Here is a 21,449-nt window from a genome sequence, read left to right as displayed (position 1 = left end):
AGCTTTGAAACCAGGCATTGACTTCGCTTTTCTAGCTATGGAAGTCCCAGATGGCATCTTCTTCCAATTGAGTGCTGTTTTGTCTACGTTGAAAATCTGTTGTTTACTGTATTCACATTTATCAATGATCTCAGCTGGATCTTCTGGATAACTTGCTGCAGCTTCTCCCTCAGCAATTGCTACTTCACTTTGCACTTTTAAGTTATAGAGAGAACTTCTTTCCTTAAAACTCATAAACCAACCTCTGCTAGCTTCCAACTTTTCTTCTGCAGCTTTCTCACCCATCATAGAATTAGAGTTAGGGCCCTGCTGTGGTGAAGCTTGGGCGTAAAGGCATTTCATAGCTTGTTTGATCTTCTATCCAAACCACTAAAACTGTCTCTATATAAGGAATAAGGCTGTCTGCTCTCTTTTCATTTATACGTTTACTAGAGTAACATTTTCAATTTCCTTCAAGAATTTTTTGTTTGCCTTCACTATTTTGCCAGCTGTTTGGTGCAAGAAGCCTACTTTTTGGCCTATGTCGGCTTTTGACATACTTCTCACTAAGCTTAATCTTTTATAGCTTTTGATTTTAAGTGAGAAACATGTGACTTTCCTTTCACTTGAACCCACAGATGCCATTGTAGGGTTATTAAGCAGCCTAATTTCAATATTGTTGTGTTTTAGGAACAGGAAGGCCTGAGGAGCAAGAGAGAGGGAATGGCCGGTCTGTGGAGCAGTCAGAATACACACAACATTCATCAGTTAAGTTTGCTGTTGTTATATGGGTACGATTTGCAGCACCCCAAAACAATTACAATAGTCACATAAAAATCACTGATCATAATCATAACAGATAAAATAATGATGAAAAAGTTTAACATATTGGGAGAATTACCAAAGTATGACCCAAGACATCAAGTGAGCACATGCTGTTGGAAAAATGAGGCCAATAGACATGCTCCATGTAGGGTTGCCACAAACATTCCATTTGTTAAAAAGTGCAATATCTGTGAAGTACAATGAAGCAAAGAGTAATAAAACAATGTATTCCTAGATACAAATATATATATTCATTTTTGTTTTATTTTTTATTAAGGTATAGTTTACAAATGAATAGATATTTGAATTCAAAATGTCTACATGTATATTTGGTGCAGCTTTATCATATAGGTTTTGATTTTCCTACATTTAGTTTTAAATTATAAAATACTTTTGTTTGAGTTCCTCAGGATAATATTTACTATAAAAGCTCACAGTTTGATATATATCCAATTATGCCAACGGCTTCGCTTTGTAAATGAAACTGAAGCCAAAGAAGTTACAGGATTCACCCAGTATGTCCAAGCCGCTTAATGACAGAGGTCCCTCTGAACCTGAAGATCTGCTATTTGCCACTACTTGTCTGCGTGCTTCAACTTCTCTTTACACACCCATTATTTAGTCATTTTGGTCCTTTGCATCCTCTGGGAGAGATCTCTTTAGGTATTTGGAACGTACTCAATTTGAAAAGTATGTCAAAAAAAAAAAAAAAAGAAAGAAAATCCAGAAATATAACTTATAAGAAAATAAACTTGTCATAATGATTTTCTCTCTCATCTGTAAAAATAACCCAAGAAAATTTGTATTGAAATCAAAGGGAAAACTGTTTAGCAACAAAAATTATACCTTTAGCAATGCAAATTATTTTTTTAAAATATTATCTTTCTCCACATGTCACATCATCCTGAAGTCAGTGTGGAGAATTCATAGATGGAATTGAATTCACCAGTAGAGCTGCCAAGTTTATTCCCAGACAGCACCTTTTCCTATGCATGAATTGATTTCAGGTTTCATCTATAGGCTGTTAGCTCAGTGGTTTGTGCAGAGGAGGGTCAGGAGGAGTAAGTAGCATCTAGCTGTATACTCTTAACTTACGCTTACGCATCTAGATATCACTTACTTTTTATAGCTTTAATGCTCTAAAATTATATAACTAAAAACAGGATGTGGGTATGCACCTTATGTTCACTATTCTCATCCTGTCTTCAATATCATCTGTAAAGCGTTAACTCTTTCTGCTTTCACCTCAATATAATAATTGATGCTTTTTTGATTTGCACTCAGCAGGCCATCTCATTCTTCCATCCCTGACCAGGTATGTGCTGATCACATCACTAGGACTATCCTTCCCACTCCACTTTGCCAAGCAAAAGGCTAGTCTCCTTAAAGTCTTCATACACTCTTCACTTTCTTCATTTAGCACTCTCTTAGCATTTTTACCCAGATGGCTTATCTGCCATTGTACTGCAGATATCATATCTGTATATATTTGGAATTGGATAATACTGGAAAAATGAGCTCTGGAAGATTACACAAACCTAAGTTTGAGAGCTATGACTCAGGACCAGAGTTACTGGGAGTCTCTGTCAAAATGTTGGATTCCTCATCTGAGAAAAGAGATAAATATATGCCTTCTCTTTCATGGGCTATTTTACAGATTGAATAGTTCAAATTCCTGTAAGCTCTAAACAAAACATTTGCCTCAAGTAATATCTAAATATTTGTGATTTTCTGTGCAATATTCATGCATAATATCTACATTTGATTATATTCTATCTCATCTTTTCCTATCGGTTTTTAGGTTCTTTTAAAAAAAATCTCGTGGATTCAATAACAATGCTAAGGATACATTTTGAATCCCTGTGCAAACTCTTCTAGTAGGAGAGTAGTGTCCAATAATTACTAACTGAATTGAAATGAAAACAATTTGTCTTTGAAATTCCCTAGTCTTTATGGGAAACAGAGCAAGAGTGCAAGATAATACAATAAGCAATATGTAGTAATATAATAACAAAATGTGACTGACATTTCTCTTTTCTACTTCATTGTTAAAACTTCCCATTTTAAACATTACCGATGTTAAATTGTATGTATTTTTTTAGTACTTGACTCTGCCCTGAAGGGTTTTAAAGGAAGTCTACAATTTGGGAAATCTAATTTATAAATATTATGCTGCAGATACTCATATTTTACTATTGCAGTATTGAAGAATATAAATTACAAATTTAAGCTGAGTTGGGAATCCCTTCCAAAATATATCCCACAAATTATGCTTGAATGTACAGAGGTTGCTTTTTTTTGTGACTGATGTATAATCTGCAGATGATCCAAGGTTTCTGTCCCCTGGTATACATGCCCTATATAACTTCCTTAAGTGCGGGACAGACTGTGGCCATGACAGGACGGTCATTTCAAGATCACATTACATTATATTACAAAGATATTAGATACAACCTTGGGTTAGCACTGAACAGAGGGAATCTCCAGATGGTCTGATGATGAAAACTGCCATGATTTAGAGAGAGCTACATGGCACATAACTGAGGGCAGTCTCTAGCTGCTGGCAGAGAGCAACCCTGGCAGAGAACCAGACAACAAACAAAGATAGGAAGTCAATCTTACAGCTGCAAGGAACTGAATTTTGCCAGGAACCAGAGAGGTTGGAAGAGGAATCCCCAGGGACTCAACTGAGATCACAGCTCTGGCCAACACCTGAATTTCAGCTGTGTAAGGCCCTGAGCAGACAATCCAGCCACACTGTGCCTGAATTCCTCTTACAAACTGTGAAACAATAATTTTGTGTTGTTTTAAGCCACTAAATTTGTAGCAATTTGTTATGAAACAATAGAAAACTAATATGGGACCATCAGGAAAAAGGAAACACGCAAAAACTAGAATGGTTCTCACCATGTGAAACACCATTTTTCACGATGCATCTCCATCATTCTTTGTCTCAGGTATTCAATCATCTATTTATTCAACATATTTTTCTGTGTGTTGAATGTGTCTGGTTTATCCAAATTACACATGACCTTCATGAACTGAATTCAATACACATACATCTAACCCACTGCTATCATTTCTGTAAGAATTTCTCCCACTATTCCAACCTCATTTGAACTCCATTCTTTGCATAATGGTCTTCTAGCAACTTATCTTTCTCTTGATGGTATATTCGTCTATGTTTTTTCAACTGTATCATTCCTAAATATTTATTCTATGAAGAACTGGCTCTTGAACATATATTTCAAGGGAAGAGTGTTGACTCCTAAATGAGATATTCTTCTTTAGCAATGGGTAACATACATACATACATAGTTTTCCTTTATGCCTGTCTCATTAGTTGGTACCACTGTGCAGCAACATATCTGGTCTTTGAGGTTCTTACTGATCTAAGCCTGTGAATGTAAAATAGACATAACAACAATAATATATATTATTCACATGATACCTATATAAACTATTATATTAATTTTAGTGTTCAGTTTAATAGCTTAAAAATAATAGAAGACTTTTTGCTCTCCCATCTGAATGTCTTTTACAGGTGTTTTTGTAACATTTCATATAATTTTAAAAGTTTTCACTTATATCTTTAGATACTTCCTAAAACTCTGGTATATACTATACCAGATATATTCAAGCATGTAATTAGATAAAATTGTTACATATATAAAAAGACTAGAAAGCCAAATTATAATGTCCTAAATGATATAATGATATATTTATGTATCGTTTTCAACTCTCTATCTGTAAAGGGAAAGTACTCTTTACCAGACGCAATATTCAAAATTTACCTTGCAGTTATTACCACAATGCTTGCATTGGGTGCAAATAATATCAAAGTTTTCTAGATAGTTTCAAGTTTAAAGAAATCTTATTTACTTACAGCATTCAGTATTGCTGCAAACTAAGAGCAGGATCTATTTAGTTTGGGTTCCCCCAAATGCAGACACTGAGACAGTAATTCAAGTGCAAGTAGTTTATTAGGAATATGATCTCAGAAAAGACAAGTGTGGTGGTAGGGAAGAGAAAAGGCTAATACATGGTAAATTTTCTAATTGTTTACACTATGGATAACTAGAGCTTAATTCTGTTGGGGATCCCTGGCAACCAGTGTAGAATAAGCATGTCAGAATTAGTCCCTCAAAGAGTGACAGGGCTGAGATATTTATACATCATCTGCCCTCACCTTTTGCTTGAGGTGAGCTTCCAGGGAGCAGAATTTAATGTGACTGATGGGCAAAGCAGCCTTTGGAGTGCAAACCTCCAGACAGAGGGTCAGAGTTGCTAGCCTTTTGATGTTGGGCTGGAAGCAAGGGGAGAAAGAACATTTTGGGAGCGACTGTTGTGTGTTAGGAAAGACAGATGCCATTTAAAATATACTGTATATTAAATATGATATAGCACATACAGTGTTATTCCTCTTTTGAAAATTAGGATTATGAGGTTTGCAAAGGTTAAAGAAGCTCTACAAAGTCACTCCGTTTGCAAGTGGGAGAGCCAGTCTTGGAACCATGGTCTGTCAGGCTCCAAGTCCCATGTTCTTTCCACACACTTAGCATTTCACTTCTTGGTGATACTTTTATAAACTCCAGCATTTACTCAGATTTCATTAGGTTTTTCCATCACGTTCCCCTGCAAATTCAATCCATGCTCCTTTTTTCCCAAGATCCCATCCCACAATACATTTTTAGTCATCATATCCCCTCAGCCTACTCTGATAGATGCTCAGACTTTTATCTTTTTGATGATGGTTTTGAGAAATACTTATCAGGCACTTTATAGAATATCTCTCAGTTTGAATTTTTCTAATGTTTATCTCATGGTTGGATTAGGGGTCTAGGGCTGGGGGTGGAAGACCACAAGGGTACAGTGCCATTCTCATCACATCATATCAAGGGTGTATGGTATCACTATGACTCACATTATAGAATCTTGATTACATACTCAAGGTAGTATTTGCCAATAGTTCTCCATTGTAAAGTTGCCACTATCCTCTCCCACATTGTAATCTTTGGAAGAAAGTCAACACAGCACACATGCCAGGGGAGGGGGAAGGTTATGTTGTACCTCCTGGAGCTGGCATGAGCTACAAAAATTACATGAAATTCTTCTGTACAAGGGATCCTAGAGATCAATTTTAACTTGTCTCTAAAAGCTTAAGTCAGAAATTGGGGGCCATGTCCTTATGTTAGATTTATATGTAATACCACATTAAGATTCCTACATTTAAAAAATAAGTGCAGCTTGGAGAGGAAGTGGAGAAATAGGAACACTTTTACTGTTGGTGGGAGTGTACACTAGCTCAATCATTGTGGAAGACAGTGTGGCGATTCCTCAAGGTTCTAGAACTAGAAATACCATTTGACCCAGCCATCCCATTGCTGGGTATATAGCCAAAGGATTATAAATCAAGCTACTATAAAGACACACGCACACGTATGTTTATTGTGGCACTATTCACAATAGCAAAGACTTGGAACCAACCCAAATGTCCACAATGATAGACCAGATTAAGAAAATGTGGCACATACATACCATGGAATACAATGCAGTCATAAAAAAGGATGAGTTCAGGGCCTTTGCAGGGACATGGATGAAGCTGGAAACCACCATTCTCAGCAAACTATCGCAAGGACAGAAAACCGAACACCACATGTTCTCACTCACAGGTGGGAATTGAACAATGAGAACACTTGGACACAGGGCAGGGAACATCACACACTGGGGCCTGTTGTGGGGTAGGGAGCTGGGGAAGGGATAGCATTAGGAGAAATACCTAATGTAAATGACGAGTTGATGGGTGCAGCACACCAACATGGCACATGTATACCTATGTAACAAACCTATACATTGTGCACATGTACCCTAGAACTTAAAGTATAACAATAAAAAATAAGCCCAGCTCATGCGTCACTTGGTTTACTCACGGAGTGAAGAAAAAAAAATCAGGTCTCTTTGTTAGGTGGATTGGAACATGACAATTTCTGCCACCCAGAAGTGGCACTTGCTCTCATTAATGTGTAAACCATGAATTGGACACTGGCCACAGTGAGCTATCAAGACTGCTTTGATCATTCCTTGGTGTTATGATCTTAAAATGCATGTTTGAATTTTTTGGTTAAAAGAAAATCAAATTTTGCATATTACAGTCATAAACACATATTTTACTTTTTTAAATTAAATGAATATTCCAAATCTTTTTAGAGAGTTAGAACTAGAGAGTTGGAGTAGAAATATGTTTATCTGGTAGGTTTTCATTAGAAGACCAAGATTTTCTATTAGAAATTGGAATGGACACTAGGCTGTTTCCATGGTTACCTACTGAAGCCTTTTTCCTTTAATGGAAAGGTATCATTTCTGTATACACCACATGCAGCTTCATGCTTTGTATTGGATCAAATCCTTTGATAGCAGAATAAAAGAAATGAATTGAAAAAGGTTCTACAGTCTGCCCCTGCTTGCTGTGAAATTATACTTCAATACTAAATAACGTGAATAAAAAGTCCTTTTCATATTTGGCTGAATTCACTGTGTCATTTTTAATAACAAAACTGAATGTGCAAGTATTTTCATGATGCTTATTACACACTATCCTTTGACAACCATTGTAGTCTGAAAGCTCATTGCTTTTGTCCCCTCAAGTCAAAATTCCCTTGCTTGACATTTACCGTCTATTGTAATCTTAGCTCCTCTACTTATAAAACTTAATTTTCCACTGTCCCACTCCAGACTTTCAATTCCATTTGTCGCAGTGTCCTTGCTGTTCCTACTCACCCTCTGCTCTCTGTGCATGCCAAGTGCTTTGTGGAGTCTTTTAGACCCATTCCATTCCTGTCCTTATCAGACCTTTTTTTGAATGCTTCCTGTAGAGCATTATGAATGCTTGGTGTATTGCTAATGATTCTTTTGTATTCCCTATGAGATCGAGTATATGGTTTGTGTGCCTATTTATAATAAATCTTGTGTCCAAGTGGATTTAACCAGGGATATCTATCTCTCTATAACAAGTGTATATATATATTTTATATGTGTAATTATATATGATGTAAGTAATTAAAAAGAAAAAACCCATCTCATACTAATACATGCTTCAAATTACTGTAGAATGCAATAAAATCCTAGAAAACATATATAAAAATTTCTTGTGCAAAGAAAAATATATTAGACATATTTCAGTATAAAGATAGTTTTTAATGGTAAGAATAGATTTGGAAAATAAAAATTAGAAATAATTTTTCATCATTTATATAGAAAAATGACAATCTCATCTCTCAGATCCAATTCCTTTTTACTTGACATGAGTATATAATTAGGGCAAGTAAAATATATAATAGAAGATACTTTGCTGACATAGTATGACCACTATGTCTATATTCATAGCAAGGCAAAATATATATGGGATAGTTAACTTTAAATGACATATCTAAAACATTTTGTTTTAGCCACATTGATGTGTAGCTTACATTTGATTAGTCTCCTCACATTGGGCTGCTTTCAATAGTATTTTATATTTGATGACTCCATTTAAAAACTGGTTAAGTTTTAAGCAAGGAATCCTTTAAAAATCTTATACAGAATATAAAATGTTTTTTGTGCTATAAAATATTATATCAAATATCTTCATTTCACTTGCATATTTTTTCACGTTTTCTTTTTCTAAACTTAATGTTTTTCTTCCTGAGATAAAGTATTAGCATTGCCTAGTCAAATATTCGAACATGAATTTCTTGTCTAGTTTTATGTCATCTTGGCTTTATTGTGCTATCTTTTCATTTCTGAAAAAAATCAGTTTTCATATTTAAAAAGCAAAAAACTAGGAATACGCTTGCCTAATTTCTTCCAAAACTGTCATCATAACTAGGATGGAATTGCAAATGCATTAAGATGAAGACAATCACAAGTACAGCAAAGCAACTAATCATAAGTATGGATTCTGCTTGCCTTCTCAAGAATATAAAAGTGGGCTAGGCAACACTGTTAATTTAGAAATCATAGACATTATTTACCTTACCTAGAAAATAATAAACTGTTACTACACAGATTAAGCCAAGATAAAGTTATATTATCTATTATAAAATGCTTAAAATGGTTATAGTGAAAATAATTATGTCCTCAATGAAAAATAGGCATCCAGCTAGTCGAAGGGTGATGGGGAATAGGAGAGTATTTCAAAAGACCTTAATATTCTTCACATAGACTCATGCATTCAAATCATTTAATTAAAAATATTAAATATGATAAAATGTTGACCAGAAGGTTACTTGAACAAGAATACATTTCACAGTAATGAGTAAGGTTATAGCCTCAAGTCAAAAGGAATTAGGCATAAAACAGGAGAAAAATATTTGAAGACAAGGTGGAGAAAAGAATGAGGGTCAGAAGATTAAAAGAGCACACAGGAGTAATAAGTTCTGCTGGGAATAAATATCTAGTTTAATGGAGACAAGTCCATCTTGGTAAAGTCAGCAGAGAGCTTGTAGTCCATCTGTAAATAACAGGAGCTGTAGAGGAGATAAATTGGTGGGTAATGGGTACTAAGTGGATGCTGTTAGTAGCAAAACATTTTCCTTTTAGTAAATTTTTCAGGTAACAGCTTTCCATTTTCAGTAAGAAAAGATGTCTTGACGGTTGAGGTACGCCTTTGTATCTATGTGTATGTGTCTGTGTACGTATTGGGGTTTTATTAAACCCGGGTAGTAAACTTTCTGCTTTATACACTTTCTGTGATATTTCACTTTAAGGGCAGTTTTTCCAAATATTCTTAGAATCCCATTCATAAAACTGATACACATTTATGTACATTAAAAAAAGAATATCATTTTAATGTTTAAGTCTTATAGAAATGTAATATTAATTTCAGTTATGCATTGGATGATGGTGATATACTTTAACCAATTAATCAACAGAATAAATTTTTTTGTCCTACTATTTGCACTAACATACTTTGTTATTTTCTAGGATGCCTTCTTAGACACTGTCTTCTCCAATTTGGTCTGGTGTCCTTCCCTTGTTGGTGCCATAGTCCCTTTTCCATGTACTGCTTTTTCTTATCAAGAATCATAGTAGACATCCTTATGATTTTAACACCAGGAATATCTGAACTTTTATGAAGCTGTTTTTTAATGTTATTCACACAAGGAATCACATAATCAACTTTGTACTCATAGCTAGAAAGCAAAGAACCAAAGTTGTGACTTACTTAAATGAATGTAGAATTCCATGAAATTGATTTTAAATACTTTATGAAAATGGAAAAGGTGTTTTCTAGATTGACTTGAATTGACAATTTTTCTAAGACTTTTGAAAAAATGTCTTACATGGTAGATGTTATCAATAGGTAGAAACATAAAATTAGACTGTACAATACTTAAAAGATAAATCTGAAAAACAGCCAATACTAGTTTTCAATTTTTAGGAGACCTTAAGAAAAAAAAAAACTTACGATTTTTGAGTAACTCTTGTCAGGGAAAGAAAAGGGTCAAACGTGACATATTTAACGTTTCTATGCTAGAAAATACTGTGGCCGGGCAACACCTGGCAGGATCAGATCACAAATTCCTACAAGTTTTTTATCAACTCCAAGTTTTCACAGATGTTCCTCTAATATAAATGTAATTTTCTTGACTCAAGAAAATGTTATTTGTTGATTTTTTGCTCAATTACTGGATAAAACAATTTTAACACTCCTATGCAGGACTTATTAACTAATAACAGAAGGAGCCAATATCATTTAATATTTTAAGGATTTCATTTTAGTTATTTTATATTTTTATTAATATAGGATTTATAATTCATTGACAATGTTATTTACAATTACTATGATGGTAGAGAATACAAAAATTTGAGTTAAAATAGAATCTCTAAAAACAAAAATTCTACAATTAAAACTTTCTGAAGAATCAGTACTATATAATTTAGGTCCATTCTTTCTAGCTATTACATCATTTTTAGAAGTATCAGGATTAAATCATGTATGTTTCCAACTTTGAGGAAGGTTTAGTACCTTAGAATCCTTTGTCCAAATAAGTGGGCTAGTTATGAACTCTGAGCTATAACTGTTTCTAGAATTTTCTTTGTGAGCCCTTAATTTCCTGTGGCTGGTAAAACAAATTATCACAAACTTGGCAGCTTAAACAGGAATTTATCCTCTCACATTTCAGGAGGCCAGAAGTCCAAAATCAGCTTTACTGGGTGGGAATAGGGTATCAGCAGGGCCTCTTTCCCTCCAGAGGATCTGGGGGAAAAATCCAGCCTTAGCTTTTTCCAGGTTCTTGTGACTGCAACCATTCCTTGGCTTATTGGCCTCATTACTCCAAGCTCTGCCATTATGGTCACATGATCTTTTCTTCTGCTTTCTTCTCCCTCTGCTTCCCTTTTATAAGGATACATGTGGTAGCATGGCTATCCAGACAACACAAGATTATCTCCATATCTCAAGATCTTTAACAAAATAATGTCAACAAAATCTTTTTTGCCATGTAAGGCACAGGCTCCAGGGGTTAGAACATGGATATCTTTTGATATTCATTTTCAGTTACCACAGCCCCAAATCCACACATTTCTATAGGAACAATTTCATCCTCCAGGAAGATGATTTTACTTTATGTAGTCAATTTTGAAGCTACTTTTGTGATAACAGTAGGCTCTTGGGTAACTTTAAACATTTTTATAACAATTGTTTACTTTTAATAAGTAAATTTAGTAAGTGTTTATTCCTGTAGGGGGATTTTTTTTTTTTTTAAGAATAACGACAAATTCTTGCATCCAAAACAAGATTACAATTTATTTTTGCAGATAGGATAATGAAACATACATAATTGAATGACAACATAAGGATTAAAGAATATTGAGAAATAATATATAAGTTAAAAACACGAGAAAAAATTCTGCAGTGTAAGTTCAAAGGAAATATAAATGTATATTGAAAAGCAGAAAAAATACAGCACTATATAGAGATGGTGGTTTTTGAAGTGCTACTAGATCTACTAGATTGATAGAATTTACACAGTTATAAAAGTGGCCAGGCGCGGTGGCTCACACCTGTAAACACAGCACTTTGGGATGCCAAGGTGGGTGGATCACCTGAGGTCAGGAGTTTGAGACAATCCTGGCCAACATGGTGAAACCCTGTCTGTACTAAAAATACAAAAATTAGCCAGGCATGGTTGTAGGTACCTGTAATCCCAGCTACTCTGTGGGCTGAGGCCAGAGAATCACTTGAACCCGGGAGGTGGAGGTTGCAGTGAGCCGAAATTGTGCCACTGCACTCTAGCCTGGGCAACAGAGCAAGACCCCGCCTCAAAAAAATAAAAATAATGAAGCATGGAAAGGTCATGGCAAACTGGTTTAAGAAAAGGCAAAGCTATAAGAAAAACAACGACTAACAATAACAATTTTTTACAAATCTGGTCAGGGTCAATAAAGTTGATGGAGTAGAGCAGAAAGGGGTCAAAGTTGTGTAAACAATGCCAATTTTATCCTGTAATAACTAGGAACTCTTTCAGTGTTTTTTTGGTGCTTGTATATTTTGCTAGTTGGGAGTCTGGGAGTGATAATTTAGGAGTCATCACTTAATTATTTAAGGAACTTGGAATGAAGATAGGGACAGGCTGGTGTTTGGGGAAACTACACTGAAAATCATTGTAGTAATTCAAGTCTGGGGCAATCAAGGCTCAAATTTAGAAAGTTGAGTTATTAATGGAGGAAAAGAAGAAATAGATTTTAAAAAGACTAGTAGAATGAATTCCCAGGGCTTAGGGTCCAGTTTGTAGCGAGCATGGGGTGATGAAAGATGAGAGAGAAAAATGTAAAAGATGAAAGAAAGAGATTAGAGGACAAAAGGCTTGGGATAAAAGATAAGGTAATTATAGACACACTGAGTTTGAAACAATGGCTGCAAGCCCAGGAAATGGTACAACTTTGACACCTTCTTAAAGATAAACTTGAGGGGATTAATTTTCTAGAAAAATGAAATGTGAAGAATCAAGACTGAACATAGTAGCAAGGAGATAAGAGAGTCACTGACATGTATCCTAAGGCTTTGTTGACACCTGACTGATCCAATGATTGCAGAGCCTATTGGATTTACTTGAAAGGAAACTTCAAACTTCATTGTTTGAAGAACTTGAGGGTAAAGAGATAACTCATGATCCCCTAAAAAAACTAGCCAAAGTGAAATGTTTCTTTTCTTTGGATATTTTCCCCTTAGTCATCTACTACCCTAGAGTGTTTATTATCGAGTAGGATAATCAGGTTTTGTTGGATGAATGATTGACTGAAATTATCATTTGTTGTGGTCTAAATGCTTGGGTCCCCCCTCCCAAATTCATGCATTGAAATCCAGTCCCCAGTGTGACAGTCTTAGAAGTCTGGGCCCTTAGAAGGTGATCAAGTCACGAAGTCTCTGCCCTGAGGAATGAGACTAGTGTCCTCATGAAAGAAACCCCAGAGATCTAGCTCTTCTCTTTCACCATGTGAGCAGGCAACAAGAAGCCTCGATGAACTTTGCCTTCATCAGACACCAAATCTGCTGGTGTCTTGATCTTAGACTTCTCAGCCTCCAGAACTGTGTACAATAAAATTGCGTTGTTCTTAAACCACCCAGTTTATTGTATGTTTATTAGAGCAACCCAGACAGACTAAGACACCATTCCATCCCAAGTATAGTATAATCTCCTGACAGGAGGACAAAGCCAGCAAAGACCAGAGAAGTTCTCCCAGTCAAGCATCAATGATAATGAAAGGCTCTTGTAATAATTCCTGTTTCTATAGAAGTTGTGGTAACTCTGCTTTCTTCTAGCTTGCATGTATCCAACTCATTTAAACATTTAATGAATGGTAGATTTTCCTTTTTACCTCATAGGCCATTCTACTTAACTTGCAAATTTACTTTGTGAAATCCCTGGTAAGTTTTAATTCCACTGTGCAAGCTACTAAAAAGGGACCAAATTAGTATTGAAATGGCTTCTAAGTAATTACAGTATGTATAAAAATGCAAACTTTAAAATGAATACATATCTGTTGAATGAATGTATTCATTACAGTCTGTGACTACATTAGAACACATTACTAAAATAATTAAGCTTTCTCTAGGAGAGTATCTGTAATGAGACAAAGTATTTGTTTACTCTCTAAATTTTTAATACACCTGTCATAAGGTTAGATTCAATTTAAGTAATCAGATATTAGAGGAGGAGGAGACATTTGTATAAAAGTGTAGATAACACCTAATGATCTCTTCTTTAATCTTGGCAGAAAATAGCATTTTAATAAATGGCTAGCATAAGCTTCCTTAAAGGCTTGCTACCTTGAAAAATAGCTCTGAATCATTTACTGCAATAAATTATATGGAATGTTTCCATGTGCTTTCTTGCTCTCTCCAAATGAGTGGCTCTAGGGGGAAAAAGAAACATTATAAACGCATTCACTAGGTTGTGAATATTTTTCCATTACTTTACATTTTTTTGCCTTTAAAAGGAAAAGGTACAATGTGTATGGGGCTATTTTTATTCATTTTTAATTAAAGATGTGCTGCTCTTCAAAGGAAAATAGCATTGGATTTTTAAATTTTTATAGCGATTAATTTCAAAGTAAAGTGTTTATTTTATAAACATTATATTAATTTAATTTTTACCTAATTATAAATATATTTTATGTATCAGAGGTTTTTTTTTTTTTTTTTTTTTTTTTTCCTAGAGATGGAGTTTTGCTGCATTTCCCAGGCTGGACTCAAACTCCTATGTACAAGAGATCTTCCTGCCCTAGCCTTCTGAATAGATGGTACTACAGATGCATGCCACCATGCCCAGCTACTTTATGTAAATTTTAAATAAAAATTAGTGTCAGTTTGAGTAGATATAACATATTCCTAATAAGACTATAATCCAGTTATCAATTTTGGTATTTATGCCTTTATGATGATATAAATGTTGTTTCAAAGCACTTTAAAAATGAATGGCATTTCTACACCAAAAAGAGAAAGTATTAAGACAAACATTGTTTGCAGTATATAAACTGCTTAAAAGTCTGTATATAAAAACAAACTGTAAACAAAAAGTCAGAAAAATGTTTGCAACATGCATGACAAGGGTAATAGTATTTAACAAAGTACTCTTATACATGACAAGAGAAGAAAGAACCCCTTCAACCCTCAATGGAAACATAATCAACAGTATCACTAGAAAATTTGCAATAACAATTTTTGAAATGCTTAAATGCCAGTTTTTCAAATCATTAAATGCATTGATAATGCTAGAAATGTGGTTGAAACAAGTTAAAATGTTTCTCCCATATGAAAACAGCAAAGATAACAAACAAAAACAATAATACACAGGGTTGGCCACTGTGATTATAATCCTAGAAAGTGTGGTTGGAAATCAATGCAAATAGAGTGACTATAAACCTGGTGTGGAATCAGACTTAGGTTCACACTGGCTTTACCATTTCAGTCATGATACTAATCACTCAAGATTTCCATTAAATTCATAAGCAAAATCAAGATAATCACACTATCTACTTCAAAGATCATTGTGAGACTCAAAGGGTAATTTGTGTTAAATGTTTATCAGAGTCCTTTTTATTTTAGCTATTAGTCTTATTAATTTGCTGAAATCTTTATGAAAAAAGAAAAATTTGTCACTATACCTTAAAAGCCTTCTAATTTTGCATAGCCTTTGATTGAGCAAATGTACTTCTAGACATATTTCTAAAGAAGTAAATAGTAGTGATCACCAGATTTAAGCTACAAGGAAATTGATGGGCCTGGTTTATAATAATGAACATTTACAAATATTGTATGTTAAACAATAAAACAATGAATACATAAATTATAGTTTATCCATTAAAATGTGTCCTGTTTAAGTTAAGGAGTTGCTAGTGAATAGCTAGCAAAAGAGAAGCCAAATTATTGGGTTTTCAACAGTGAGCGTGTCTTAAGTTTTTTAGTGGAGCAGAGTGTAGCCAACAGCTCAATTTCAGAGAACAGTGTAAATGAACTGCTAGGATAGGAAAACACTGAAAGCATGCAAGGAATGGGAAATTACCAGACATATGTCTAGAGCACAGGAGACTGATGGGACATCAAGGTAGATCAGGCTGGAAAGCCAGATGGTGATACCATTATGAGGGGTTTGTATACCATAGGAAAGAATTTGTCTTTTATTCTTTGGGCAGTGGAAAGCTGCTGAAAATTTAATGAGATGTTAAACTAAGGTAGCATGAATTATGAGTCATGAAAATAATAAGGTTTTAAATCCATATGGGTAAAAGTAGATCTAGGCTAGAACAAAGGTAGAGATCCTGGTTATAAAAGGACTAAGACGTAGGGACATTTTTCCATAGAAATGTTGGGATTTGGTGACTAATCGGACTTCAGAAGTAAGTTTCTATGTTAGGTTTCCATTTTGGATGACTGTGTGAAAGGGAAGGAAATGAGTTCAGTTTGGAAACAGGTGGGTTTGAGATGTCCGCAGACATTAACAATAATTAACTGGCTATAGATTCTAGAGCTCAGGAGAGAGGTTGGGGCTGTATATGTAAATCTGAGTCATTAACATTGTAGGGGACACAGAAGTGCTTCCAAGAATCCATGTCATCTTTCAGAAGTACAGAGAAGACAATCTCCTAACTTCTATACTTTATTTCAGTAAATTGTAAGTTCTTTCACTTGTAAAAGTTTATATTCAAGTTAATCAAATTCTTCTTATTCTTTTCAAAATGTTAATGATCATCATGAACTTCCTTGATAATGAAAAGAAATCAATGCAAGAATAGATATAAATGGAGTGCTGAATTTTGTTATTCTTTGAGTAAGATGGTTTTTATTTATAAGCCTTTAAAAAGAACACTTCAAAATGGTCATGTTGAATTTAATAATAATTCTCCAGTTGTTACCTTTTGCAATATTCCTGCTACAAAAACTTTCATTGACTCCATTTAGCTTTTGCTAGAAATCTGAGTGTTTAAGAAAATTATTTCTAACAACTACTGAAAAGTAAGTTTCCTCCTGATGTCTGCAAGGCCTTAAAAAACCCCCAAACTATCAAAACTCCTGTGCAAGGAGAAATGGTTAAGGTATAATTGTCCACAAACAAACAAACAAAATACCTTTTTTTTTTTTTTAGAAAAGTAGCTAAGTTAAAAAAGGATTTTCACATTTGTTGTGATTTTTGTGTAAAAGCAAGAGAGAGAAGCTTGAGTAATTTTTATGGGTTGGGGGCTACTTATAAAACATCCAAAACCAAATAACCATAAAAATAAATGCTGCATCCATGGTAACATAAAAGAACAGCAAAAAATCCAGGGAGGGTAGTTCTGAGAATAAAATTCTAAAATCTGTTTTTTATTAAAGTGAGAAAGACAAAAAGTGAAACAGGTTCCTAGTATTAATTATCTTAGAAATACTGAATTCTATCAGAGCAGAATTCACAATAATTGAGTTTTATGTGATGGTTACATTTTTCCGTAATATATATTTGTTAAAGTTACAGGAGAGGTTGTTCATTGTTTTGAGATCAACAATACCAAATGAAGTGTTGTGCTTTTATCTTGCTTTTAACATTAGCCACCAAATGAACATTTTTTAACTTCAGAAATAAGAGAATTAACAACATCAATAGAAATAATAAGGGGCTAATTAATGGCAATGGACCAATACATATTGCATGTCTAGTATGTACCATGTTTAGTGTTAATTTTTTTAAGAATTTTCCTAGTCTTAGAAAAAATTTGAGTGAAGTATTTTGTTCATTTTATGGACAATCAATATCAAAACTCAAAAATGTTATGTAATTTGCCATAAGTTACCCAATTAATCAGAGTGGGGTAATGCAACACAACAATGTTCTTCCAGTCTCAATAGTTTAAATTTCTCCATTCTTATTTAATTATGAAGGAAATACATGTACTACTGTATGCAGAAAAATGTGGGGTAAAAAGGAAAATTTCTTTTCCAACTCAGTCTTCTTTCCAGATATCCACTCATCAGATACGATCTATATTTCAGATAGATTTTTATAGATTTATAATAGATTACATAGCATCCATATAAATATATAGATACCATATATAGAAAAATGTTCACATATTTTTTCATTAATGAGATTGAAAATAAGTTGTCTGGATTGTTTTTCCCTTTTGAAGTTCTAATGACATACATGCAGACCTCCCTCAGTCATTTTGATGGTATATAGCTTTCTATACTATGTGTATACCATGCTTTATTTAACCAATCCCCTCTTGGTAAATACTGAATTGTTTCCATTGTTTGTGTTATAACAAAAAGGGCTCCAAAAACATTTGTGTGTGTGTGTGTATGTGCAATTAAGTATTTAGATGGAAAAATAATGGTTTTAATTTTTATCTTGTCATTAAATTGATCTTGTAGAGCACATTAGAATAAAAGTGCGGATAGATTTTATGCTTTTATTATTTGATCACTTTCTTTATGAATCCCTGAGCTGTTTTTATATACTTTTAGTTACTATGAAAATAACAGCTCATTATTTCTTGGCAATGTCTACAAAGTTCTAAGGTACAAATCTACTGTTCTGACCATACAATCTTTCATCTATTTACTTGCCCAGTATTCGTTAGGTGCCTACCATGTCCCAAGACTGTAGCAAGTCCTGGGTATGAAAACAGGAATAAGATCTAGGACTGCTGACAAGAAGTTTGCAGTAGAGTGGGATAGCTTATTTCTGGGTATTTGAAAACGTGTAGATGAATAAAGTAATTTTTAACATGGTTAAAAATTATGTAATGATTCTATGTAGATAATTCACCTGGGGTACCTTTCTCATTTTCATAAGCAATAGAATGAGAGAAATTTCATAAGTAGTGTTTCTTTAAATTCTGTATGACATTATGGAGCAGATAATTAGTTGATTTTTTTGCCATAAGTTATTGAAACAGATTATGGCTGACATTTCTAAATGTCCCCCCAATATCTTGGTAAATGAACTGTGAGAAGCAGTTAATTGTGAGTGTGAGGTGTTTTGTTGTACTAGGGATATCCAAGTAACACATTTCTACCCAAAGAGAGATACATTGACATGTGTTGAGCCTCTAGGAAGGCTTTTGCTTTTGCTTTTCCTAAAAGATAAACAGACATGGCTATTGCAGTTCGTCCCTGATTTTGATATTCCTGCCTTGGATGTGGAAATGATGTCTGGAATTTCAGCAGTCCTCTTCTGACCAGCTGATGATAAAAGTTAACTCGAAACACCAAAGAATGGAAAGATATAAAGTTTTGGGATTCTTTATGAAATCATTGAGGTCCTAAACAAATGTTAGAATTCTTATGATGTGAGAAAATTAAACCCTCACACATTTAGTCCTCTTATAGTTAAGCATTTTGTTGTTTCCAGCTGAATTCATCCAGACTCCATTGGTTTTTGGCAGTAGAGGCCCGTCACATTCATTATGAATCAGTGAAACAATCAATGGAATCATTTCTGAATGCTTTGTTACTAGTCTGCCTATGTTGTTTCTATCCTCTTCCTCCATAAGGTCAATTTCCCATGCTGTAATTTAGAAATTTTGTTTAAATATTTTCTTTCTCAAATTGACAGTTTGGAACACTAATTAGGATTTTTTAAATTAAGAATTTTTAAGAGAGAAACTTCCTTTTAATGTTCTCCATTGGATAACACAGACCATGTTTGAAGTATGGTGCCAAAACCCAAGAGTTCATTTTCTTCCTTATAGTACAAGAATCAACAAGTATTTTTGTAATAAATCTTGACATTTATAAATCTTGACACAAATATAACCATAATTGTGCTAGACAGGATAACTTTTGCAACCTTGGTTCACACTAACTCAGAAATTCTACCTCTGGATAAAAATCTTGCGGTTCCCCTAAACTTCTGTAGATAACTTGTTTACAGAGGATCAGCTACCTCAAACTCTGCTTTGTTGGTATAGTTCCCAGGAACTCCAAATTCTACCTCTCAAAGTGGCTATGGCAGTAAAATAGCTCTGGTCTGAAGACTCACAGTCCAATAGTGTCCATGTGGCCCACCTTGCAAAGCTATTTTCCAACGCTTAAGGAGAGCACAAGAACTCTTGTCACACACAAGAAAAGCTGTCCAAGAGTTTTAGTCAGCCTTCAACATCGAACTATGCACTTAAACATTTTATTAAACTTCAAAAGCTCTTAAAAATCATGATATACATAAAAATTTGAAAAGAAATAGAGAATAATAACCATTGGGAAAGCATCACAGATGTGGAGGAATTCTTTTATATGTTCAGTTAATAGAATAAAATGTACTCCTCATTTGCTCATACATGATAAAATGAGATTGTCTAAAATATTTGGACATCTTCATTAACTGTTGGCACACTGAAAGTGTTGCTCTTTTTATTTAATTTTTCAGCGCTATTTTAAGATCCTTGGGACAACTAAATAGCCAAATTAGTTATAGATTTGAATGCACATTTATTTACTAAGTTCAGTTTATAGTTATTAACATGTGAGCCATGGTCTCCACTGATAGTTTTAACAATATTTTTCTTCTAAAATACGAAGCTGATAAAAAGGGAGAGTTTACCTGATTTCCTCCCATACCATGACAGTTGAATATACCCACTTTTTCATTTTCCTTGCGGCCCATGTTGTCTAAACACTGATTGGTTTCAACATTTCTTATCTAAAGGAAACACACAAAAAGGGGGGGGGGGGTAAAACATAAATCAAACAGTTATTTAAGTCATCAAATCCTTCTTATGTTACTGTCTATTGTTAACTGAATAATACAACTTCATAAGAAAATTTCTCCAAGAAAAACATACTGCTTATATATTTTTCTTTTTCTGTGTCCATTCTTAACCTGTATACATTTCTAAACTCCTCCTGAAGTTTTTGAACAGAATTGGCATTGGCATCTAATCAAGAGACATTCCCTGTTTATAGCATAGTATCATAGAAGAAGGAAGCAGCTACATACTATGAATTAGCAGTTCTTCCCCAAATCCTCTAAAATTAGGACACAGTTTTCATATTCCACTCAAATAACCATTGACTATTCTTGAACTCCTACACTATTGCATGGAAGGAAATAAAAACAAATTGGCTAAATATTAAAATTTATGTTCTTTTAGATTGCTTCATTACTGTATGTTCTATTCTGTGTATTAATAAAGATTACATTGTTTATATCTGTGACTAAAACATATTCATGCATCTTCTTTCATGCCTAATGCCAAACTTATTGAGAAGTGTTTAACCCCTAAGGAAAGCTATTACAAGGCTAAACAATGATTTCACATTACAAATTCCTCAAAAGCAAGATTAAATTGCTGACTACAGACATAAAGTTCTTGGTTTACATTCAAACATGGCATTAGTCCCATAATTAACATAGAGTTAATACATATTTGTGTCAAATGTAATTACAAAACCATTAATTGACTTTAAAGATACTAATGTGACTGAATCAAGAACAAATGAATGCAGAAAAGAAAAAACCTTCTAATAAATGGGATACTTCAGATTTTTACTTAGTCTCAACCCCAAATATGTATTTATGCCTGTCCACTCTGCTTTTGAAAAGTTTGTATCTCTGAGCCATAGACATGCATATTTTACTGTTCACTTGGGAGAATTATTGGACACGTCTATTTAGTTATCTATGCTTTGA

General features: G+C 34.0%; 1 protein-coding gene across 6 annotated transcripts in view; it reads right to left on the bottom strand.

Annotated features, from left to right (window-relative positions):
- Positions 1-21,449, bottom strand: part of GALNT13 (polypeptide N-acetylgalactosaminyltransferase 13) — a 590,104-nt gene that overhangs the window by 26,067 nt on the left and 542,588 nt on the right. For 5 of the 6 annotated variants that reach the window (XM_007964986.3, XM_007964988.3, XM_073019693.1 and 2 more), the window contains one exon: positions 20,361-20,459. In XM_007964986.3, the coding sequence (XP_007963177.1) occupies positions 20,361-20,459 (99 nt within the window). Of the gene's footprint in view, positions 1-17,868; positions 19,329-20,360; positions 20,460-21,449 lie in introns of those variants that run through there. The other variant, XM_073019696.1, reaches the window with a different exon arrangement.

This window comes from Chlorocebus sabaeus, chromosome 10 (assembly GCF_047675955.1).
Source record: "Chlorocebus sabaeus isolate Y175 chromosome 10, mChlSab1.0.hap1, whole genome shotgun sequence".
NCBI classification, from domain to species: domain Eukaryota; kingdom Metazoa; phylum Chordata; class Mammalia; order Primates; family Cercopithecidae; genus Chlorocebus; species Chlorocebus sabaeus.
The sequence above is the reverse complement of the archived record's forward strand: the minus strand, read 5'-3'. Positions and strand labels throughout refer to the sequence as shown.